We start from the raw sequence: 27,089 nt of genomic DNA on the forward strand, positions 1-27,089 counted from the left end.
GCATTGACTGGGGGCTCTAGGCAAGCCAGTGACCCAGTGCTCAAGCCAGAAACCTTGGCCTTAAGCCAGCGACCTTGGTCTTCAAGCCAATGACCTTGGGCTCAAACCAGTAACCATTAATTCATGTCTATGATCTCATTCTCAAGCTAGTGACCTTGGGGTTTTGAACCTGAGTCCTCAGCATCTCAGGTCAATGCTCTATCCATTGAACTGCCATCTATTCAGGCTGTAGCTCATTTTTTAATTGCTGTATTGAGTTATTCATCTCTGCTTTTAAAGTTTCATTCTCCTTGGTGAGATACTCATTTTCTGAGCTCATTAAATTGCTTATCAGTGTTTTTTAAATCTCATAGAGCATTGGTCTCCAACCTTTTTTGGGCCGCAGACTGGTTTTTTGTTGGGTTTTTTTTTTTTTTCTGAAGCTGGAAATGGGGAGAGAGTCAGACAGACTCCCGCATGCGCCTGACCGGGATCCAGCTGGCACGCCCACCAGGGGTCGATGCTCTGCCCACCAGGGGGCAATGGGGCATCACTCTGTCTTGACCAGAGCCACTCTAGCGCCTGGGGCAGAGGCCAAGGAGCCATCCCCAGTGCCCGGGCCATCTTTGCTCCAATGGAGCCTCGCTGCGGGAGGGGAAGAGAAAGACAGAGAGGAAGGAGAGGGGGAGGGGTGGAGAAGCAGATGGGCACTTCTCCTGTGTGCCCTGGCTGGGAATCGAACCTGGGACCTCCACACGCCAGGCCGATGATCTACCACTGAGCCAACCGGCCAGGGCCCAGACTGATTTAATGTCAGAAAATATTTTTATGGACCAGCCTTTAGGGTGGGACAGCTAATTGTATCACGTGACTGAGACAAGCATCAAGAGTGAGTCTTAGACAAATGTAACAGAGGGAATCTGGTCATTTTTTAAAAATAAAACATTGAAATTGCAATGTCAGAGAAATGGAGCTATAAGGAGCAATACCAATAAATCTTCCCAAAAATTCAACAAGATCATCAACCAGAGACAGAAAAATCTATCCTTGCAGCCTCCAGAAGTTCCACACTAAAAGCAAAGGTATGATTGAGCTAAAAATTGACTAAATATATAATCAACCCCGAAGGAAATAAGACGGAGGAAGAAACACTCCGCCTTCTTCACTAACCTAAATAAGGGCTGCTTTCACTGGGAACTGAGAGTATAGAAACTAAGGCAGGCATGGGGTGTGAATAGAACAAGGTGGTGGGACAAACATCTGAACCAGGCTGTGGCACGGACATCCAAGCCAAGGAAAAACTGTGCTTGTGGCAACCCAGTCAACACAAGCTAACGCTCGTGCCAAACCCAGACAAAGAAAGGCAAGTGGGCAGCCATCTGCCCCGATCTCCTGGTCGGCGAGCGCAGGTAGTGGGTGAGAGATTCCTTCTAGAGCCCTGGGAATGGGTACTCGTGTTACCGGACAGAGGGGCAGAGTCAGAGGCTTTGTGTGGGCCGAAACCAGAGTCTCGGGGTTGCCCCTGCAACCTAAAAAGTGGAGTGCAGGGAGTGAGTGGGAGTGAAATTCCCTATGCTCAAACTTCTCCCGGCGGGCAGAGCACCACCTCACCCAGGGAGAGAGGCAGCCAGCCCGATATCCTGGTCAGCGAGTGTGGATAGTGGGTGAGAGATTCCCCCGGGAATGGGCGTTCGTGTTCCCGGACAGAGGGGCAGAGTCAGAGGTCTTTGTGTGGGCCGAAGCCCCGCCTGATTATACTAGTGGCTCTGACTGATTGAGCCTTACCCAGAGCCCTGCACTGAGTGGGAATAAAGTGGGGATTTGCCAGCTCTTTGAGCCTCTTACTCTCCAGGCAGAGGCAGCAGCAACCCCATAGCTAGATCATCAAGCTGCTCATTTGGGAAGGAAAGACTAGGAGAGAGGCTCTGGGAAAACTGACTCTCTCATTGTCAGAGCCTGCAAATGCTAATTAGCCTTGAGTACCAACGAGACTGAAGCCCAATATATGACATTGCCATAGAGACTTATCAACTGCAAACCTCTACCTAAGCATGCCACAGGGGCAGAACCCGGGTACAGAGTCACTGACCAGGAAGAAGGAGAGAGAAAAAAAAGCAAGAAGATAACCTCTCAAAATCAAGAATAATCCACAGACTTTATAACCTATCCCATTTTATTATATTTGTTTGTTTGTTTCTCTTATCTTGTTGTCTTGATTATTTTCTTCCTCTTCCAATTTGGTCATTTAATTCTCTGCCTGTCTTACTCTCTCATCTCCTTGCACTACACTACCCATAAGTGTTACATCTCCCATTATCTTTCCTTTCTTCTTCCTTTCTTTCTATGAGGGTTGCACTCCAAAACCCTTAACTCTCTCTCTCTCTCTCTCTCTCTCTCTCTCCTTTTGTTCTTTTTTCTTCTTTTGGTGTTTTCCTCTTTCTTTTTTTCTCCCTCTATATTAGTTTGTTCTTTTCTCCTTTACACTTCTCCTCATTCAATCCTCAATCACAAACAAATTATTTTATTTGGGACTTAAATTTTTCTTTGTGGTGCTTTGGGGGTTATTTACTTTGCTTTTTTAACTCACTAGCAGTGCTCCCAACCCTGGCTCTCCATTTGATCTAGTTTTTGCTCCACTAAATTCAATGGTAATTTTTTAATTTTTTTCCTTTTTTCCTATTTCCCTCTTATTCTTCTCATTATATCTTTTAGCCAACCATCACCTAAAAGCAAATCATTTTATTCTTGAGACAAATTTTATCCTTTTTTTTGCATTTTGTGGGTCCATACCCACTTTTTTTGCCCCTTTATCACTTCTCCCCAACTCAGGCCCTCCATTATAGGTAGTTTTTGTTCTATTTAACACAATATAATTCACAGTTCACCACAAGATTTTCTCAAGAAGGAGGGGAGAGGAAAGCAGAGAAAAAAGGGGGGGAGGAAATAATATTTTTTATTTTTTTTACTTTTTATTTTTTTAAACTTTTTATTCTTTATTCAGTCTCATTAGTATTATCAACAAAACCACCCTCAGATGCCATTAAGGAAAAGGAAATAGAATATCATGGATACAAAAAACAGAGAGATAGCACAGATAGATGAGGAAAAAATCTATGGAGAAAAATTTAATATATTGGAAACCTAAAAATACTCAGAGATATACAAGAAAACACAGAAAGGCAATTTAGGGAGCTCAGAAAACAACTCAATGAACACAAAGAATATATTACCAAGGAAACTGAACCTATAAAAACAAATCAAACAGAGATGAAAAAATTCACAAGCTGAAAAATGAGGTAACAAGCTTAGCTAATAGAACAGGCCAGATAGAAGGTAGGATTAGTGATATAGAAGACAAGCAACTTGAGACACAAGAGAGAGAAGAAGAAAGAGACTAAAAAATTTTAAAAAAATGAGAAAGCCCTACAGGAATTGCCTGACTCCATCAAAAAGAATAGCATAAGAATAATAGGTATATCAGAGGGAGAAGAGAGAGAAAATGGAATGGAAAACATATTCAAACAAATAATAGATGAGAACTTCCCAAGCCTGTGGAAAGAACTAAAGCCTCAAATTCAAGAAGCAAACAGAACTCTGAGTTTTCTTAACCCCAACAAACCTACTCCAAGGCGCATCATAATAAAATTGGCACAAAACAACGACAAAGAAAAAATTCTGAAGGCAGCCAGGGAAAAGAAGAATACAACATATAAAGGAAGGCCCATTAGATGATCATCAGATTTCTCAACAGAAACTCTACAAGCTAGAAGAGAGTGGATCCCAATATTTAAAGTCCTGAAAGAGAGAAACTTTCAGCAAAGAATGCTATACTCATCAAAGCTATCCTTCAAATACAAAGGAGAAATGAAAATATTCACAGATACAGAAAAGATGAGGGAATTTATCATCAGAAAACTGCCACTCCAGGAATTGCTAAATGGGGTTTTCCAACCAGGTACAAAGAACAAAACAAAACAAAACCACAAGTAAAAGCTCCACCAAGAACACAAACTGTGACAACAAAAAAAGGGAGGGGAGAGAACGGAGATTAACAGTAGCAAAGGACGATGGAGTACAAAAGTACTCACAAGATAGTGTCCTACAATAAACAGGGTAGAAACCCTTTTCATTACTTAATGGTAACCACCCTTGAAAAAACCACCAAAGAAGCACATGATTTTAAAAAAGAGGAAAGATGTATGGAATACAACCAAACAAAAACAAAGGATAAAAAAACAAAGAGAAGAATCAAACAAGACACAAAACTAACAGAAAGCAATGTATAAAATGGCAATAGGGAACCCACAAGTGTCAATAATTACACTAAATGTAAACAGATAAAACTCACCAATAAAAAGGCACAGAGTAGCAGAATGGATTAAAAAAGAAAATCCAACTGTATGCTGCCTACAAGTAACTCATCTAAGCAACAAGGATAAAAACAAATTCAAAGTGAAAGGCTGGAAGACAATACTCCAAGCAAATAACATCCAAAAAAAAGCAGGCGTAGCAATACTCATATCTGATAATGCTGACTACAAGACAGCAAAAGTAGTCAGAGACAAAAATGGTCATTTCATAATGATTAAGGGGACACTGAGTCAAGAAGACATAACAATCCTTAATATATATGCACCAAACCAAGGAGCATCAAAATATATAAGACAGCTACTTATTGACCTTAAAACAAAAGCTGACAAAAATACAATCATACTTGAAGACCTCAGTACACCGCTGATGGCTCTAGATCGGTCATCCAAACAGAGAATCAATAAAAATATATTGGCCTTAAACAAAACACTAGAGCACCTGGATATGATAGACATCTACAGGACATTTCATCCCAAAGTGACAGAGTACATGGATCATTCTCAAGAATTGACCATATGTTGGGCCGCAAAATCAACATCAGCAAATTCAGAAAAATCGAAGTTGTACCAAGCATATTTTCTGATCATAAAGCCTTGAAACTAGAATTCAACTGCAAAAAAGAGGAAAAACCCCCCACAAAAATGTGGAAACTAAAGAACATACTTTTAAAAAATGAATGGGTCAAAGAAGAAATAAGCACAGAGATCAAAAGATATATACAGACAAATGAAAATGACAATACGACATATCAGAATCTATGGGATGCAGCAAAAGCAGTGATAAGAGGGAAGTTCATATCACTTCTGGCCTAAATGAACAAACAAGAGAGAGCCCAAGTGAGCCACTTAACTTCACACCTTATGGAACTGGAAAAAGAAGAACAAAGACAACCCAAAACCAGCCAGAGAAAGGAGATAATAAAAATCAGAGCAGAAATAAATGAAATAGAAAACAGAAAAACTATAGAAAAAATTAATAGAACAAGGAGCTGGTTCTTTGAAAAGATCAACAAAATTAACAAACCCTTGGCAAGACTTACCAAGGAAAAAAGAGAAAGCATTCATATAAACAAATTCCAAAATGAAAGAGGAAAATCACCATTGATATCATAGATATACAAAGATTTATTGTAGAATACTATGAAAAACTTTATGCCACTAAATTCAACAATCTAGAAGAAATGGATCAATTTCTAGAACAATACAACCTTCCTAGACTGAGTCAAGAAGAAGCAGAAAGCCTAAACAGACCAATTAGTAGGGAAGAAATAGGAAAAACTATTAAAAACCTCCCCAAAATTAAAAGTCCAGGCCCAGACGGTTATACCAATGAATTCTATAAAACATTCAAAGAAGACTTGGTTCCTATTCTACTCAAAGTCTTCCAAAAAATTGAAGAAGAAGCAATACTTCCAAACACATTTTATGAGGTCAACATAACCCTCATACCAAAACTGGGTAAGGACAGCACAAAAAAAGAAAACTACTGACCAATATCTCTAATGAAGACAGATGCTAAAATACTAAACAAAATACTGGAAAATCAAATACAACAACATATTAAAAAAATAATACATCATGATCAAGTGGGATTCATCCCAGAATCTCAAGGATGGTTCAACATACATAAAACGGTTAATGTAATACACCATATCAACAAAACAAAGAACAAAAACCACATGATCTTATCAATAGATGCAGAAAAGGCATTCAATAAAATACAACACAATTTTATGTTTAAGATTCTCAAGAAAATGGGTATAGAAGGAAAATATCTCAACATGATAAAGGCCGTATATGATAAACCATCAGCTAACATTATAGTAAATGGCACAAAACTGAAGGCTTTTCCCCTTAAATCAGGAAGAAGACAGGGTTGTCCACTCTCTCCACTCTTATTTAATGTGGTGCTAGAGGTTCTAGCCAGAGCAATCAGACAAGACAAAGAAATAAAAGGCATCCATATCAGAAAAGAAGAAGTAAAAGTATCACTTTTTGCAGATGATATGACCCTATACATCGAAAACCCCAAAGAATCTACAGAAAGACTACTAGAAACAATAAGCCAATACAGTAAGATCGTAGGATACAAAACTAACATACAAAAGTCCATAGCCTTTCTATATGCCAACAATGAAACATTTGAGAACGAACTCAAAAAAATAATCCCCTTCACGATTGCAACAACAAAAAATTACCTAGGAATAAACATAACAAAGAATGTAAAGGACCTATATAATGAAAACTACAAAGCATTGTTAAGGGAAATCAAAAAAGATACAACGAGATGGAAGAATATTCCTTGTTCTTGGATAGGAAGAATAAATATAATCAAGATGGCCATATTACCCAAAGCAATATACAAATTTAATGCAATTCCCATCAAAATTCCAATGACATTTTTTAAAGAAATGAAACAAAAAATCATCAGATTTATATGGAACTATAAAAAACCACGAATAGCCAAAGCAATCCTAACAAAAAAGAACGAAGCTGGGGGCATTACAGTACCTGACTTCAAACTATATTATAGAGCCATGACAATCAAAACAGCATCGTATTGGCAGAAAATTAGACACTCAAACCAATTGAACAGAATAGAAAGTCCAGAAATAAAACCACATATATAGTCAAATAATTTTTGATCAAGGGGCCAACAACACACAATGGAGAAAAGAAAGTCTCTTCAACAAATGGTGCTGGGAAAACTGGAAAGCCACATGCAAAAGGATGAAACTTGACTACAGTTTGTCCCCTTGTACTAAAATTAATTCAAAATGGATCAAAGTCCTAAATATAAGACCTGAAACAATAATGTACATAGAAGAAGACATAGGTTCTAAACTATGGACATTGGTTTTAAAGAGCATTTTATGAATTTGACTCCAAAGGTAAGGGAAGTGAAGGCAAAAATAAATGAATGGGACTACATCAGACTAAGAAGTTTTTGCTCAGCAAGAGAAACTGACAACAAAATAAACAGACAACCAACTAAATGGGAAATGATATTTTCAAACAACAGCTCAGATAAGGACCTAATATCCAAAATATACAAAGAACTCATAAAACTCAACAACAAACAAACAAATAATTCAATAAAAAAATGAGAAGAGGACATGAACAGACACTTCTCCCAGGAAGAAATACAAATGACCAACAGATATATGAAAAGATGCTCATCTTCATTAGTTATTAGAAAAATGCAAATCAAAACTGCAATGAGATACCACCTCACACCTGTTAGATTAGCTATTATTAACAAGACAGGTAATAGCAAATACTGGAGAGGCTGTGAAGAAAAAGGAACCCTCATTCACTGTTGGTGGTACTGTATAGTACAACCATTATGGAAGAAAGTATGGTGGTTCCTCAAAAAACTGAAAATAGAACTACCTTATGACCCAGCAATCCCTCTACTGGGTATATACCCCCAAAACTCAGAAACATTGATATATAAAGACACATGCAGCCCCATGTTCATTGCAGCATTGTTCACAGTGGCTAAAACATGGAAACAACCAAAAAGCCATTCAATAGAAAACTGGATAAAGAAGATGTGGCACATATACACTATGGAATACTACTCAGCCATAAGAAATGATGACATCGGATCATTTACAACAAAATGTTGGAATCTTGATAACATTATATGGGGTGAAATAAGTAAATCAGAAAAAAAACAAGAACTGCATTATTCCATATGTAGGTGGGACATAAAAATGAGACTAAGAGACATTGATAAGAGTGTGGTGGTTATGGGGGGGAGGGAGAGAAAAGGGGGAGGGGAAAGGGCACAAAGAAAACTAGATAGAAGGTGACAGAGGACAATCTGACTTTGGGTGATGGGTATGCAACATAATTGATCAACAAGATAACCTGGACATGTGTTCTTTGAACATATGTACCCTGATTTATTGATGTCACCCTAATAAAATTAATTTAAAAAAACAAAAAAAACCCATCATTCAGACTTAAATATAAATAAAATGGAAATAATGTAAGTTATTTATTCTTTCTCTGTGAACCAGTACCAAATGTCCTATGGACTGGTACCGGTCTGTGGCCCGGCGGTTGGAGACGACCGTCATAGAGTATTTTCAGAACTTCAGTTTAGAATTCTCTATCATTTAACTCCTAGTTTTCCATATGATTATGATTGGTTTCTGGTGACTTTTTATGTTCTTTCTGAACTGCATGTTCCTCTTGGGTAGCCATGGTATTAGTTTTCTTCTGCTTCAATAGCATTTTAGAGTGGTATTGTTAAGAAATCCATCAAAAATCAACAATAAATAGAAATGAAATTGAACTAGAATTAAAAAGAAACAATAAAATGAAAGTAGGAAAAATAAAACTACAAAAACAAAGATAAAACAATAATCAAGAACAACCAAAACAACAAAGAAAAACAAATAAATAGAAGAAAAAAGAAAAATCCTCCTTAAAACCAGCACAGTGGAAAAAGAGACATTTCCAAGGGTTTTTTCCCTTTTTCCAGTAGGTGGCAATATTTATAAGTTTTAGCTCTGTAAAATTTTAGGCTGACTTCTGCTTAGAAGTTGCTGTCAGATGATGGATGCAGGTCTGCAGGTGCAATGGTGAGTGGGACATGTTGTGACAGTTTTACAGCTTTAATGTCAGCAATCTCAAGACTTTGGGTGCTCCTCCCCATGTCTCAACAGACCAAGGAACCAGACACCAAGCAATTGTGTTTTTCCAAGGAAATAGTAGCCCTGTAGAACTAGCTGTGAGGTTTGTTTCTGCCACTCTCCATACCACATGAGGGTAGGGAGAGGGATCTGGGAGGCTGGGGGGAAGCACTTTGAATTTTTAGTGTCTCAGTCCCAAATGCATGTTGCTGGCAAACCATGAGAATACCGTCAGTGACTCCACATTTTGCTGCCACTTTGGTTCAGTATCTCTCCAAATGCGTTCCAATCTCTCCACTTCTCTAGGCAGAAAAAGACCCAGACTCTCTGGGTCTCTTCCTTCTCTGGAGCCTGACTGCCAGTGCTGCTTATCTTCCTTCCCCCATTTTTGTTTTACCTTTCCCAACTTTAGTCCATTGGATGAGTGGATCTTTCAGTGAAGCCTGCAAGCCCAGCTGGGGTTCCCTTGCTGAGCTATTGCTGTTCAACTTCGAGAAATTTCAAGGGGAGAGACCAAGGGTATCTCTCATGTTGCTATTACTCTGACATCCGAATATTTTCTTAACTCTTTTCTGTATTTCCAATAATTCTATAACTAACATGCATAGTTTTAGAATTAGGAAAGAAATTAACTTTCAAATCATGCAAGTCCCTGCTCCCACACGGCTTATAGCAAAATAGGCAGACATGTAATAATAAAAATAATAAATACAAAATTATAAAGTAAGAATTACTCTGAAGGAAAATTACATAATTGTATGTGAACAAATAATAAAGGAAATTGAGCTAGACTAGGGAATTGGAGAAGCCTTCCCTAAGGAAATGCCATTTAAATTGAGCATTGAAACATAACTAGTAATAAAAAAATGAGACGATGTGAGATGAGACTGGAAAAGTACCAGGGATCAAGGCATTTGAGGCTTTTTAGGCCTTTCTAGAGTTTGGACTTGATTCTATATAAAATGGCAGCCATTGAAAAGTTTTGGGCTGAAGGATACTATAATCAGATCTGTAATGCAAACATATCACAGTAGTTTCCTCGTGGGTGAAAAGCTTGGAAGGGAGTATGACCAGATGTGGGAAGACTTGTAAAAAAGCTATTCCAGTGGTTCAGATAAGAGATAATAGTAGCCAACTTGGTTTAAGATGGTAGGGTAGTAATTATTGAAAAACAGATATATTTAAAAACTTCAGATGCCAAAATAGAAAACAGCTTTTCCCTAGTAACAGTGTGATATCTAAACATACAGCCACTTGGATCAAAATGTGAACAACTTAATTAATGTTCCTTGGCATGAGTTACCTCTCCTCTAAGAGAAGGATGATGATACTGATTTCTACATTCATAGGGTTATTGTGAGGAGTGAGTGAGTTAAAGCTTGTAAAATACTTTGGACAGTGCTTAAAATAAAACAATTGTTCAGTAAATATTAGTGTTATTAATTACATTGTTATAATTGGTATTAGATTGGATGTGAGAGTGGAGACAAAAATAATTCTCACTTGCATAACTAAATGTAGGATGATGCCATTCACTGAAATAAAGAACTCTGGAAGAATATAAGGTAAAGAAGATCTCAAATTTTGTTTTGGATGTGTGAGTTTTATAAAATATCCTGGTGAAGATATTGAAAAGGTGACTGTATGAGTCAAGTTATGGAAGAATATGAAACATGAGAGTTGTCAGCATATGGATGTTATTAACATCATGAGAATGATTGGTATTGTTCAGGGAGAAAATATTGATTAATAAGAGAATAAGGCTTAATGCTGAGCACTGAAGTGATCTATCATTTAATAGGTGAATAGAGAAGGAAGGTTCAGGGAAGGAGACAGAAGAAGGAGCAGTCTAAGCCACAGGGAAACAAAACCCAAAGAAGTGTTGGAATAGAGGCCAAGGGAGGAAAGAATTTCAGTGCAAATTAAAACCAAAAATTATCCACAGTATTTAGCAGCATGACAGTCATTGGTGACTTTGGCAAAATCTGTTGCTTTCACAGTACCCCAGTGTCCTTAAAACGTTTGATTCCAAGTCAAGACAATAAAACTTATAAGGTCAATTTGTTTATCCTATCTTAGAAAATGTTTTCCATTTCAAATTCTCTATTTCATGACCATGGCTATCTTATGCCTACTCTACAGGTCTGATTGGATGTCTCAAGAAATTGGTATATTGGCATGTGATTGGAATGGGCACCACCCCTGAAGTGCACTCAATTTTCCTTGAAGGTCACACATTTCTTGTGAGGAACCATCGACAGGCCTCCTTGAAGATCTCACCAATGACTTTCCTTACAGCTCAGACACTTCTGATGGACCTTGGCCAGTTTCTGCTCTTTTGTCATATCTCTTCCCACCAACATGGTAATATCTATGGATCTTAAAAACTAGTATTATAAGTATGAGACCTCAATTGAGATTCCTTGCTTGTCAGTTTTCAGAGTAAATATTTTGCCTTGAGTGTAAGAAGGCTTGAGTACTTGTAGTATTGGTGATTTTTTTTAGTTAAATAACTGTGATTGTGGTAGGTAAGATGGCTTAGGGATAAATAAGGATAGAAGTGGCAGAAGCAAGGACAGAATATTACTGGTTTTCCAACCTGATTCCATTAACTAAGCTTTGATCTTGTGGAGAGAAAAATGGCATGTTATACATACATAGCTGAAGAGATGTTTTATGAGAAATTTAGGGAAATGAAAAGAAACAGCACTTCCCAGACTGTAATCACAAGAGATATGCAGGATATCAGTAGAGGTTCCCAGAGCAATAACTAGCAAATAAAAGGATATTGGAATGCTCAGTATGAGACAGAAGACAGCTAGTGCACATGGAGGCACTACAGATACCTGGTAGGAAATTAGAGACATCCTACATGCCATAAGGCTTATATCTGGTCACAGGCAGATATGCTCTTAAAATAGATAACATATTTATTTTATTTCATGTTGTACCGTTTCATTTTCTTATGAACTTAGAATGCATCTTAAAATTTTCTACCTTAACATTTTTCCTCATAAACTGTTATTAAATCAATGTTTTGTGTCATACTTCAATGGAGTAAATATAGAAATCATTAGGTAACTGTAGGGATGGGGAATCGGTCTGATCTAAGCTCCCATCCAAGATGCTGAAAATATGTAGTTCCTTAAGTCTCCTTTTTTATAATCTGGGAGTTTGGGAGTGTTAGGCTCAGATCCAGTTCCAGAAAGAAAATATTTACATGTATTATAAGAGCAAATGAGTGAGTCTTGAAAAGGGGGTAAAACATGTATTGGAGAGTCAAGCAAAAGAGAAAGAGTGAGTGCAAAGACCACAAAAAGAAACTAGAAAGTTCCAGAAATGGGGAACGTAATTCATATAGGAGAATTGCAGGAAAGAGTACTGGTGTAGAAAAGGGAACGCTTAAGAGAGGACCTTAAAGGCCAAATGAGAGGGAATGATGTTATAGAAGTTAAGGCAAAAAACTCTTGTAAGAATATGACATTGTTTGGTTTGTCTGACTTCAGATGGTATGGAAGCTTATGTCAAAGTAAATAGCTGCCCAGAGGAACCCCAACAATGGATGAAAAATAATGAAGAGGAATCTTATGATAATGATCTTGATGACTCTGATATGGACATTGTCGAATTTGAAAATGACAGCTCTTCTCCATTTATCCAAATCCGCTCAGTTGCTAAGAAACATCCTAAAACTTGGGTCCACTATATTGCTGCTGAAGAGGAGGATTGGGACTATGCTCCCTCAGTCCCCACCCCCAATGACAGGTAAGCACCTTTTAACTCTTGCTATTGCCTCTTTCTCATACTCAAAATGTTCTTCCCAGTTATTCAAAATAACAAGTCCTCAAACTACATTTAGGTAGGTGCAGATATGGAATCAAATATCAAGGGCATTAATATTTTTGGAAACTAAAATAGCTAAGCATCAAGGATGTTTGTATTTTTCCTGCTCATTCCTTGATTAAATCATATCAGCTGTTTTTGCCTGACTTGTGGTGGCATAGTGGATAGAGTGTTGATCTAGAATTCTGAGGTCACCAGTTCATATCTCTAGGCTTGTCCAATCAAGGCACATACAAAAAGCAATCAGTGAACAACTAAGGTAAAGCAACCGTGAGTTGATACTTCTCATTCCTCCGCCCCATCCTCTTGCTGTAAACTCAATAAATCAAATCTTTTTTTCAATCATATCAGCTGTTTTAGAGTTGGATTTTAGCCACCTATCCTTTACTTAGAATTATCCTTTCCAACCTCTCATCTTTTTTTGTCCCATACAGAAGTTATAAAAGTCTATATTTGAATAACGGTCCTCAGCAGATTGGTAAGAAGTATAAAAAAGTCCGATTTATGGCATACACAGATGAAACATTTAAAACTCGTGAAGCTATTCAATATGAATCAGGAATCCTGGGACCTTTACTTTATGGAGAAATTGGAGATAAACTCTTGGTAAGTTGAGAAAAAAGTATAAGGTTGGGTAGGAAGAAAAAGTCTGGATGGGTTTGAGATTCTTAAAACTTCATAATTCAGCTTTATCTCTAATGAACATTACCTTTTGAAAATTAAAAATGTGACACAAATACATGTGGATTATAAAATTTGTTTAAAAATATACCTGAAGCATTCTTTTGAAATATTCATTGCTTAGCCTTCTATAATTTTTTCCACCAATTATATAGTACAAGAATCAGAAAACTATGGCCTGTGAGACAATTTGGCTCAGAGTCTGTTTTGGGGCAGCCTTTGAACTTAGAAGAATTTTATATTCTTAAAGAGTTATAAAGAAGAGAATAAGAAGAAGAGTATGTGACAGAGACTAGATACGGCTCACAAAGCCTAAATAATTTACTATCCATCCCTTTCCAGAAAATGTTTGTTGACCTTTGGCACATAACATTAAGAATGCTTACGCTACCCTGGTCGGTTTGCTCAATGGATAGAGTGTCAGCCTGGTGTGTGGATATCCTGGGTTCAATCACCAGCCAGGGCTCACATGAAAAGCGACCATCTGCTTCTCTTCCCTGTCTTTTCTCTCTTCTTTCTCTCTTCTCCTCTCACAGCCAGTGGTTTGATTGGGTTGAGTGTTGGCCTCAGGCATTAAGGATAGCTTGGTTGATTCAAGCATTGGCCCCAGACAGGGGTTGCTGGATGGAACCCAGTCAGGGGGCATACAGGAGTCTGTCTATCTCCCCTCCTCTCACTTAAGAAAAAAATACTTATATTGCACTTAACTAATGGTGTTGCAATGGTTAGAGCATTGACCAGGAACACTGAGGTCCTAGGCTCGAAACCCCAGGTTGCCACTTTGAGAACAAGGTTGCCGGCTTGAGCACAGGATCATCAACATGATCCCAAGGTCACTGGATTGAGCCCAAGGTCGCTGGCTCAATGTGGCTAGCTTGAGTAAAGGGTCACTGGTTTGGTTTGAGCTGCCCTCCTTAGTCAAGACATATATGAGAAGCAATCAATGAACAACTAAGTGAAGCAACTACATATTGATGCCTCTCGTCTTTTTCTTCCCTCTCTCCCTCCCCCAAAAAATGCTTATGCTGCAAAGAATAGATCATTCAATTAGCAGTGATTTTAAAAAGGAGGTTTATTTTTTCAGTTTGGAGCTAGATGGTTGGTTGTGTCAACTCAGCAGCTTAAAAATGTCATAAAGGACACCGATTATTATACATAGAGTGTCAAACAGAATACCATGCATTAGTTACCTATGACAGAGGAGGACTTTACATGGGAAATAGCAAAATCCATCACTATGCCAACCACCAGGAATAGAGTCCAAATACCTCTGTTCTCTGTTCATTGCATCTGGGTATTGGAATGACCAAGGTAGACACAACATAGTCAAACACTGCAGGAAATAATGCTTTTACTTTCATAGAAAAGAGACATATTAGAGCAAACCAGCTTCAATAGTATGCATGACTCCCCCTTGGCTAGCGGGTCTCTCCTGCCAGCCAATGCAGGCCATTTTGCCTATGTGCACTCCTCTTATGCAGCAGCAGAAAGATCTCAACCCCTCCCCCATGGAGTCTGAAATACTGAAAGCTGAGGGCATGCCTGAAGCCCACTGATGCATACACTTAAGCAGAACAAAGGAGCATTCATTGAGAGGGAAACAGAGAAAGATATTCTCACACCAGGTTATAAACCTGGAACAGGCTGTGGGGGCTCTTTATTTCCTAATAAGAAAATGTTCCAGGCCCAAGACCCATTCATTTTTTTAATTAATTTATTTATTTTTTATTAATTTTAATTTATTGTGTTAACATGGATTCAAGTGTCCTACTGAATATAACACCCTCCCCCCTCCCCTGTGTCCTTATTTATACCCTTTTTAACACCCTCCCTGTAACTCCTGCCCTCCTTCCCTCTAGGATTTGCTGATCTGTTATCTGTGTTATGCATATATAATTTCACTAATCCCTTCACCTTCTCTGATCCCATTCCCTCATCCCCCTTCCCTCTGACAGCTGTCCCTCTGGTCCCAGTAACCCCGCCTCTGCCTCTATTTCGTTCCTCAGTTCACTTTGTTCCATTCTTATTTGGCCAAACGAAAGTCAAAAGACTGTGCATATGAGACTGCCTTCCCCAACATGGAGTTTTGTTAGATATTGCCAAAATGCTTTTCAACTATTATGTATCAATTTATATCTTTCCTAAGAGTATATAAGTACCCTTTGTCCCACACCATTGACAACTATATATACTATAGTATAAACCGTCAGAAAAAATTTCAATTTGATAAGCAAAAGATTTATGTGTTGTCTTTATTTTCATTTCCTTGGCTCATAGTGAAATTGCATAGTGTTTTATGTTTGTAGACTCTTTCCATGACACCTTCTGTAAATTGCCAGTTTGTAATTTTTTTCCACTTTTCCATTAAGATGGGTATCTTTTGCTTATATATTTGTAAAGGGCTTTAGGCATTATAGATATTGGCACATTGTTATCTTTCAAATATTTTTCTCAGTCTGTCACTTGTACTTTTTTTATGATATATTTTATAAAGGTTTTGATCTTTATATACTCAATCTTTTATCAGTCTTTTTATTTATGATTTCTGCCCAGGAATGTCTTCACCACCTGAAGAGATTATAAAATAGTCTACTATATTTTATTCTTTACTTTTATGGTTTCATTTTTACCATAAGCATTTTAATTGCTCTGGAAGTTATTTTTTGGATGCAGTACATAATGTCAAATAAGGATTCCCCAAGTGACTGTTAATTGGCCCAATCACTTCTTTCTTAGCTAATTTAAAAATGCCTTCTTCATCAAACACTAAATTGCTAAAATTTGTTCTCTTTAAGTGAACTGTTATCAAACTGTTTTAATGACTATAACAACTTGCAATATGTTTTGATATATGAAGGCCAAGTCTCTCATTGTACTTCTTCAAAATTTTCATTAGCTTTCCTTGTATATTTTTCTTCATAAATTGTATTTACTTATTTTTGAATTAGCCAATAAGAATAATTCAAAAACAAATTCAAAAAAAGAATAATTCAAAAGGCAAAAAAGAATATACAATGAAAATCAAATTAGCCTGACCTGTGGTGGCGCAGTGGATAAAGCGTTGACCTGGAAATGCTGAGGTCGCCGGTTCGAAACCCTGGGCTTGCCTGGTCAAGGCACATATGGGAGTTGATGCTTCCAGCTCCTCCCCCATTCTCTCCCTCTCTGTCTCTCTCTCCTCTCTGTCTCTCTCTCCTCTCTAAAAAAAAAATCAAATTATTCTCTCTCTTAAACTTCCAATTTCATAGTCTGACAGTCATTGCTATTTTTTTTATATTCTTATTCAGAAATAGTATATATATATATATGTAGTATATGTGTGTGTATTCAGTAATAGTATATGTGCATACATTTTACACAAAACAGGAGCACTATGGAAATTGTTCTGTACCTTGATTGTTTTAATATTAACAATATATTGGATAGCATGTCACATCAAGATAATAGATATACCTCATTCTTTGATTTATGTAAATTATGCTCTGGATACCTTGCTGATCTTGTTGAACTTTTTTTTAATGTAAGAATTTGAGGATTATTATTTAGTTTTTATATAGATATTTTCAAGCATACCCAGAAGTAAAAGGAATAGTAGAATAAATTTCTTTGAACCCATTACTCAATTTCAAAAGTTATCAACAAATGGTTAATATAATTTCATCCATAAATCAATCAAACCTAACACACACCTATAGAAAATTCACCCAACTGTTATAGAATACCTGTTCTTTTTAAGTGTGCATAAAATACTGTCAAATATAAACCATGCATTAGGCCTCAAATCTCAAAATTTTAAAGAAAGCTAGAGTCTAGTACCCCTTGTGAATATAGATACAGAAATTTTCCACAACACATTAGCAAACCTAGCAAGTCCAGCAACATTTAAAAAAGATTATATACCATGATCAAATGAGATTTATCTCATTGCAAGAATGGTTTAACATAGGAAAATTAATGAAATACACCATAATAAATCAATAAAGGACAAGAAGCACATGATCATGTAATAAGCAAAGACATGGATTTGACAAAATCTACTACTTATTCATAATGGAATGAACTTTCAATGAACTAGCAACAGAAGTCAAGGTCCTAATAAAGAACGGCTAAGAAAAAATTATAATATGATGAAAAACTGAGTATTTTTTCCTTGAGATTGGAAACAAGCTAAGATGTCCACTCTTGTCATTTCTATTTAATATTGTATTGGAAGCCAGTGATGTAAGCCAAAATGAGAGACATTTGGATTGAAAAGGAAGAAATAATACTGTCTTTATTTGCACACAACATGAACTTATATGTAGAAAATCCTACTAAAAATCTGTAGAACTAATAAACAAGTTTAAGGAGTTGTGAGATAGATGCTCAATATTTTAAAAATAAGTTATATTTCTCTATATATTTCTGTATATTCTTTTTTTTACAGAGATAGAGAGAGAGTCAGAGAGAAGGATAGATATGGACAGACAGATAGGAACAGAGAGAGATGAGAAGCATCAATCATCAGTTTTTTGTTGTGACACCTTAGTTGTTCATTGATTGCTTTATCATATGTGCCTTGACCGTGGGCCTTCAGCAGACTGAATAACCCCTTGCTCAAGCCAACGACTTTGGGTCCAAGCTGAGCTTTGCTCAAACCAGATGAGCCTGTGCTCAAGGTGGCGACCTCCGGGTCTCGAACTTGGGTCCTCCACATCCCAGTCCAATGCTCTATCCACTGTTCCACCATTTGGTCAAGTGTATATTTCTGTATATTCTTACCAATGAATACTCTGTAAATGAAATTAAGAAAACAATGTTATTCACTATAACATCAAAGAAAGAATAAAATAATTTGGGATAAATTAAAGAGACTTGTGCACTGAAAACTACTAATCAGTGCTGAGATAATTTAAACATCTAAATGAGTAAAAAACATATTACGTTCATGAATTAGAAGAGTCAAGTGCTATTGACTCTTCCAAATTTATCTACAGATTCAACTCAATCACTATCAAAATTCCAACTTTTTTTGCAGAAATTGACAAGCTAATCCTAAAATATAGATATAATTAGAAAGGGCCCCCTAATAGACAAAAGATCTTGAAAAAAAGAACAAAGTTAAGGACTCACACTTCCTAACTTCAAAACTTACAATAAACCTTCAGTAGTCAAGACTGTTGTACTGGCACAAGGATAAATATATAATTCAATGAAATACAATTGAGAGACCAGAAATAAATCTATATATCTATGGTCACTTGATTTTTTACAAGAGTCTCAAGACCAATCTATGGGAAAAGAATAGTCTATTCAATAAATAGTGCTGAGACAACTGTATACCCACATATAAAAGAATAAAATTTGACCCCTTCCTTATACCATACATGACCATTAACTTAAAATAAAATCACATTCACAAATGTAGGAGCTAAAACTATAAAACCCTCAAAAGAAAATATAGGAGTAATTTTTGTGAGCTTGGAATAGATAATTTTCTAAAACTATAACTCAAAAGCAACAAAAGAAAAAATAAATAACTGAACTTCATCACAATTAAAGACTTTTGTGCCTCAGAAGACACCAACCATAAAATGAAACGAAGAAGTGGAACAGGAGAAAACAATAGAAAATAGTATATCTGATAAAGGTCTAGAATCCAGAATAGGTAAAAGACTCTTACAACTCAGTAATAAAAAGACAAAGGATTCCAAGATGGTGACAGAGTAGTGACGTTCCAATTGCCACCTCCCAGGCCCAAAAAGAAGTTATATTAAATTTAAGAGCAGTTATCCTGAAAAACCAACTTAGGACTAAATGAAGAGAAGTCCATAAATAAGGAGACACCAAAGAAGTCACATCAAGACTGGAAGGAAGGGCAGAAACATGAAAAGGGTTGCCCCGGCTCCCAATTATCAAGCAGCAGCTGAGGTTCCAAAGGGATTCTCAGCTGTTAGGGGGTTTTTCTTGAGATTTATGTGTCCTAAGCCTCAGGCCAAGTGCCTAAGCCTAGAGCACAACACACTAGAGACAGTGCCCATATAGCATTCGGCAGTGAAAAGAGGTGAGGTTTCTGTCTGCAAGAAAAAGATGGGAAATCTTAGAGATGCAAGCACCCTCTTATTAAAGGGCCAATGAAGAAAATCTTGTTCACAGCCACTTACCCTGGGCATCAACAAAGGGAGGGCTGAGAAGACTGGAGGTGCATGAGGAGAGTATGAAATTGGTGGCCTTGGGAGAGGTGCACTGAAGTGCAGCCACTGGAACCCTTATATTGAATCATTCTCTAGTACTGCAATTGCCATCTTTCTTGGGTGGAGCTCCCCACTGCACAGCATCAGTTTGGGAAAAAGCAACTGCTCACCCTCAAAAATCTCACTTGTTCCGCACTATGGAAATTGGGCCCTGATGAGAAGTAAGAAGCCTTGGCCAGGAAGTAGGGGGTGTGACAGTGACTCAGTTGTCTGACATTGAGGCCTGAGTTTCCCCACACACACGCTTTTCTGAAAATGTGACTGGTGCTTCCACCTCATGGGAGATTCTGTAGAAATTATCTGTGGGAAGACCAAATCAATTAGTTTCATAGGCCACACCCACTAGACTCCTAGTGGTCACACCCTACTGAGGTCTGTGAAAAAAGTCAGGATAGACTGACACCTAGGGCCCTGGGGTGGGAGCCACACCCACCATGTTTCTTAATCCTTAAATTTCCCCTGTCTTTAGACCCTACCAGAAAATTTTTTTAGGGGCTGAGCCCAACAAGCAGCAAGCTAACAAAGGCAGCAGGAGACATATCTCAGAAAATCTTGGCCTTTGTGCTGACTTGCTCCCAGGCCAAATGCTGATAAAAGCCAGCCTAGGTGTACAGCTAGGTCTTTCCATATGCACGTAAGACAAGTAGAGCCAGCCACAAATCCTGGTTTGTTTAGAGCTACCAAAAGGGTTGTTGAGGGTCAGTCATTGTCAGTGTCTTACACTGGTCTGCACCAGGTTACTTCCTAAGAGACCAAGAACCAACACATCCAGTGGCCAGTTACAGACTACACTAGAGCAGGACCCAACTAGCCTTTCTAGCAGTATATCCAAAGAGAGCTCATCAGACACCAAACCCAGTTGAGGCAAATTCTGCTTTCTGTGGTTAACATGAGCACAGCAGTTCACACACTTTGGACAAGGTAGTCTTACAGTCTGCTGGCCTAAGCCCCAAATATGCTGCCCCACTGGGCCGAGTCCCACAGGAGGAAGGGAGAGAGGCTCAGAGCACATACATACAAAGTATGAGTTTTGTAGAGCCTGGAACATGTTGAGGGGCTTAACCACTTTTGGGGGGAGTAAAATCAACCCCAGTGGAAAACACTCTCAATCCTCCTTCCTGAGACCAGGGGTTCCACAGCTGAAAGAACTTCTGCAGAGGGGACTGTTGGCACCACTCAATCTGAACCTGCTGATAACTTTGCTGGTGAGAAATAGAATTGGAGTATCCAGTGGTGCCTGAGGGATTAGACTCTGGAGTAGGGGCTACTTTCCCCATACTGAGATCCTGACCAAGAGAACCACAAAGTAGGGGATCCCACTAATGTTGTCATCCCAACCTCAGCTGCCCTAGTCCGCTAAACTTGCAACTTGTAGAGGGGTTGGTGGGGTGAGACCAGACTTGTTCACTCTATAGACTTTCTTCAGAAGACTAGATGGGGAGACTAGGCCAATGTAAGAAGAGGTGGAGCAGCTGAAGGGTAGAGGTATTCTTAAGGAACTTGGGACCTTTGACAAAGCTGCTGTCAACTATATGCAGGAGGAAGCTGATCCTTATACAGCAATTGGCCTCCATCACACACACACAGGCACAGAAACCACAAGCACAACTACTGAACAGAGTGGTAGTGGCAGACAGATAGCCCACGGTGAGTTACAAACAACATATGACATCAACCCATACTCAAACCCCACCCAAGAGAACCCAGAACCAACACAACCAGTCATGGGTGGCAGACCACACCAACAATAGACTCAACTAGCCATACAGATGGTACACCTAAAAAATGAGTCCAGCAGTCATCAGACCCTGCTAAGAGTAACTATGCCCCATAAGACAGACATTGCACAGCATCTAATACATGTGATCAAAGTTGACCTTAGAGTCATCTAATCTGAAATATTAACTCTACCCATGAAAGGGCCAACAGCATTCAAGAATCACATACAAAAGACTCACATATAACCCTCAAGAAAAATTGCCAGATCAAGGAGCTTAGGTGATCTGGATGTTAGTACTTCTGAGCCCATAAAGATAGTTAGTACTTCTTCCTCATAAAGATGTTATATCAAATCTGGGAGTCAGAGTAGAGCTACCTAACACACAGACAAAATGAGCACACACAAAAAATATGAACCAAATGAATTAATAAGAAAAATCCTCCATAAAAGAAATAAATGAAATGGAAGTAACCAAACTACCTGACACAGAGTTAAAAATAACGGTAATTAGGATATTCCACAATCTTAGAGTAAGAATGAATGAATACAATGAGAACATAGTAGGCATTAAAAAGGACATTGAAACCATAAAAAAGAACCAGTCAGAAATGGCATATACAATAAATGAAATGAAGATTGCACTAGAAGAAATCAGCAGCAGTTTAAATGAAGGGGAAGATCAAATCAGCAATTTAGAGAATAAGATAAACATAAGGACAGAAACAGGGAAGCAAAAAGAAAAGAGACTAAAAAATGCTGAGGAAACTCTAAGAGACCTCTGTGAAAACAAGAAAACAAATATCATAGGGGTTCCTGAAGGTGAAGAAAATGAACAAGATATAGAGAACTTATTTGAAGAACTCATAGATGAAAACTTCCTTAAATTAATAAAGGAAAATGTCACACAAGTTCAAGAAGCACAGAGAGTCCCATTAAAGATGAAACAAAAAAGGCCTACACAAAGACCCATCATAATTAAAATGCCAAGGTTAAGAGACAAAGAAAGAATACTAAAAGCTGCAAGAGAAAAGCAGTTAATTATCTACAGAAGAGCCCCCATCAGGATGATATCGACTTCTCAACAGAAACATTTGAGGCCAGAAGGGATTGGCAAGAAATACTCAAAGTGATGCAAAACAAGAACCTACAACCAAGACTACTTTATCCAGCAAGGGTATTGTTTAAAATTTAAGGGGAAATAAAAAACTTCCCAGACAAAAAAAAAACAAAAACTCAAAGAATTCATTACAACCAAACCAATACTGCAAGAAATGTTAAGAGGCCTGCTATAAAAAGAGCAATGGGGGAAAAAAAATCAAGAAAAAGAGGAACGTAGATTTAAAGAATAAAATGGCAATAAATAAGTACATGTCAAGAATAACCTCATATGTAAATGGATTAAATGCTCCAATCAAAAAGACATAGGGTAGCTGCATGAATAAGAAAATAGGACATATGCTGTCTACAAGAGACCCATCCCAGAACAAAAGATACACATAGACTGAAAGTGAAAGTATGGAAAAAAAGTATTTCACACAAATGGAAATGAAAAAAAAAAAGCTGGGATAGCAATACTTATATCTGACAAAATAGACTTTAAAACAAGGGCTATAGTAAGGAATAAAGAAGGTCACTACATAATGATAAAGGGAGCAATCCAACATGAGGATATAACCATTGTAAATATATATATGCACCTATATAGGAGCACCTAAATATATAAAGCAGATTTAGGTGCACAAAAAGGGCAAGATCAACAGCAATACTATAATAGCAGGAGATTTTAATATCCCACTAACATCAATGGAGAGATCCTTTAGACCAGGGGTCCCCAAACTACAGCCTGCGGGCCACATGTGGCTCCCCGAGGCCATTTATCTGGCCCCCGCCACACTTCTGGAAGGGGCACCTCTTTCGTTGGTGGTCAGTGAGAGGAGCATAGTTCCCATTGAAATACTGGTCAATTTTGTTTATTTAAATTTACTTGTTCTTTATTTTAAATATTGTATTTGTTTCCTTTTTTTTTATTATTTAAAATAAGATATGTGCAGTGTGCATAGGGATTTGTTCATAGTTGGGTTTTTTTATAGTCCGGCCCTCCAACGGTCTGAGGGACAGTGAACTGGCCCCCTGTGTAAAAAGTTTGGGGACCCCTGCTTTAGACAGAAAACTAACAAGGAAACAGAGGCCTTAAATGACACACTAGATCAACTGGATTTAATTGATATCTACAGAACCTTTTATCCCCAAACAGTAGAATATACATACTTTTCAAGTGCTCATGCTACATTTTCTAGCATATACCACATGTTAGTATTCAAAACAAGTCTCAATAAATTTAAGAAGATTAAAATCATATCAAGCATCTTCTCTGATCACAATGATATAAAACTAGAAATCAAGTACAGTAGAAAAACTGAAAAACATTCAAACACTTGGAGGCTAAATAGCATGTTATTAAATAATGAATGGGTTAACAACGAGATCAAGAAAGAAATGAAAAATTTCCTTGAAACAAATGAAAATGAACATACAACTCAAATTTTATGGGGCATAGCAAAAGCAGTCCTGAGAGGGAAGTTCATAGCATCACAGGCATAACTTCAGAAGCAAGAAAAACCTCAAATAAACAACTTAGCCCTGCATCTAAAGAATTAGAAAAAGAACAAATAAAGCCCAGAGGAAGAAGAAGGAAAGAAATAATAAAGATCAGAGAATAAATAAATGACATAGAGGCTAAAAAAAAATACAAAAGATTAATGAAACCAACACCTGGTTCTTTGAAAAGGTAAACAAGATTGATGAACTTTTAACCAGACTCATCAAGAAGAAAAGAGAGAGGACTGAAATAAATAAATTAGAAATGAAAATGGAGCAGTAACAACTAACATCGTAGAAATACAAAGGATTTTAAGAAAATACTATAAAGATCTGTGTGCCAAAAAACTGGACAAACTAGGGGAAATGGTTAAATTCCTAGAAACATATAATATTCCAAAACTCAATCTGGAAGAATCAGAAAACCTAAACAGACCAATTACAACAAATAAAATTGAAACAGTTATCAAAAAACTCCCACCAAACAAAAGTTCTGGACCGGATGGCTTCACAGGTGAATTTTACCAAATATTCAAAGAACTAACACCTATCCTTTTCAAGTTATTTCAAAAAACTCAAGAGAAAGGAAGACTTCCAAGCTACTTTTATGAGGCAAGCATAATCCTCATGCCAAAACCAGGTAAAGACACTACAAAGAAAGAAAACTATAGGCCAATATCCATGATGAACTCAAATGTTAAAATTCTCAACAAAATATTAGCAAACCAGATCCAGCAATACACACAAAAAATTACACATCATGATCAAGTGGGATTTATTCTGGGGAGGCAAGGCTGGTACAATATTCACATATCAATCAATGTGATTAACCACATAAACAAAAGGAAAGATAAAAATCACATAATAATATCAATAGATGCAGAAAAAGCATTTGATATAATCCAGCAGGCACTTATGATCAAGCCACTTATGATCAAAACTCTCAGCAAAGTGGGAATATAGGAAACATACATTAATGTGATAAAGGCCATCTATGACAAATCCACAGCCAACATCATACTCAATGGGCAAAAATTAAAAGCAGTCCCCTTAAGATCAGGAAAAAGGCAGGGGTGTCCCTTTCACCACTCTTATTCAAGATAGTTCTGGAAGTCCTAGCCACAGCAATCAGACAAGAAGAAGAAATTACATCCAAATTGGAAAAGAAATAAAACTATCATTCTTTGCTAATGACATGATACTGTATATAGAAAACCCTGAAGTCTCAGTCAGAAAACTACTAGACCTGATAAATGAATTTAGCAAGGTGGCAGGATATAAAATTAATATTCACAAATCAGTGGCATTTTTATACACCAACAATAAACTGTCTGATAGAGAAAGTAAGGAAACAGTTCCCTTTATTATTGCAACAACGACACAATAAAGTACCTAGGAGTAAATTTAACCAAGGAGGTAAAAAAAGACTTGTACTTGGATAATTATAAGACTGATTAAAGAAAAAGAGGAAGATACAAACAAATGGAGGCATATACCGTGTTCATGGTTAGGAAGAATAAACATCATTAAAATGTCTATATAATCCAAAGCAATTTATAAATCCAATGCAATTCCTATTAAAATACCAATGGCATACTTCAAAGATATAGAACAAATATTTCAAAAATTTATATGAAACCAAAAAAGAACACAAATAGCCTCAGCAATCTTGAAAATGAAAAATAAAGTGGGTGGTATCACTCTCCTGATATCAAGTTATACTACAAGGCCATTGTACTCAAAACAGCTTGGTACTGGCATAAGAACAGACATATAGATCGATGGAGCAGACCAGAGAACCCAGAAATAAACCCACATCTTCATGGACAATTGATATTTGACAGAGGTAAGAGCATACAATGGAGTAAAGACAGTCTCTTTAATAAATAGTGTTGGGAAAATTGGTCAGGTACATGCAAAAAAATGAAACTAGACCACCAACTTACACCATTCAAAAAAATAAACTCAAAGTGGATAAAAGTCTTTAACATAAGTCATGAAACCATAAACATCTTAAAAGAATTCATAGGCAGTACACTCTCTGATATCTCTCATAGCAATATTTTTGCCGATTTATTTCCACGGGCAAGTGAAATAAAGGACAGAATGAACAAATGGGACTATATCAAACTATTGATAAAAAGCTTTTGTACAGCAAAAGACACCATTAACAAAATAAAAAGATAACCCACACAATGGGAGAACATATTTGCCAATACGTCTGATAAGGAATTAATAACCAAAATTTATAAAGAACCTCTAAAACTCCACACCAGGAAGGTAAACAATTCAATTAATAAATGGGAAAAAGAAATGAATAGACACTTCTCCAAAGAGGACATACACATGGCCAGAAAGCATATCAAAAAATGCTCAATGTCACTAATCATCAGAGAAATGCAAATTAAAACCACAATGAGATACCGCTTCACACCAGTCAGAATGGCACTGATTAACAAAACAACACAGAATAAGTGCTGGCGAGGGTGTGGAGAAAAGGGAACCCTCCCGCTCTGCTGGTGGAAACGCAGACTTGTGCAGCCACTGTGGAGAACAGTATGGAGTTTCCTCAAAAAATTAAAAATGGAACTGCTTTTTGACCCAGCTGTCCCACTTCTAGGAATATATCCTAAGAATATCAAATCACTGATTCAAAAGAAGATATGTACCCCCATGTTTAAGGCAGCATTATTTACAATAGTCAAGATCTGGAAATAGCCCAAGTGTCTATCAGTGGATGAGTGGATAAAAATGCTGTGGTACATATACACAATGGAATACTATGTAGTCATGAAGAAGAGGGAAATCTTACCTTTTGCAACACCATGGATGGACCTGGAGATTATTATGCTAATTGAAATAAGCCAAGCAGAGAAAGAAAAATATCATATGATCTCACATATATGTGGAATCTAATGGACAAAGTGAACCGAGGAACAGAATAGAGGCAGAGGCAGGGTCACAGGGACCAGAGGGAAAGCTGTCAGAGGGAAGGGGAATGAGTGGATGGGATCAAAGA

General features: G+C 37.3%; 1 protein-coding gene across 2 annotated transcripts in view; it reads left to right on the forward strand.

Annotated features, from left to right (window-relative positions):
- The window catches only part of F8 (coagulation factor VIII), a 210,351-nt gene that overhangs the window by 74,474 nt on the left and 108,788 nt on the right, over positions 1 to 27,089 (forward strand). For both annotated transcript variants that reach the window (XR_010727831.1, XM_066249411.1), the window contains exons 7-9: positions 11,138 to 11,359; positions 12,502 to 12,760; positions 13,273 to 13,444. Coding sequence is in view for 1 of the 2 variants with exons in the window: in XM_066249411.1 (XP_066105508.1) it covers positions 11,138 to 11,359; positions 12,502 to 12,760; positions 13,273 to 13,444 (653 nt within the window). In the remaining variant the exon portion in view is untranslated. The remainder of the gene's footprint in view (positions 1 to 11,137; positions 11,360 to 12,501; positions 12,761 to 13,272; positions 13,445 to 27,089) is intronic.

Source organism: Saccopteryx bilineata, chromosome X (assembly GCF_036850765.1).
Source record: "Saccopteryx bilineata isolate mSacBil1 chromosome X, mSacBil1_pri_phased_curated, whole genome shotgun sequence".
Classification (NCBI taxonomy): Eukaryota; Metazoa; Chordata; class Mammalia; order Chiroptera; family Emballonuridae; genus Saccopteryx; species Saccopteryx bilineata.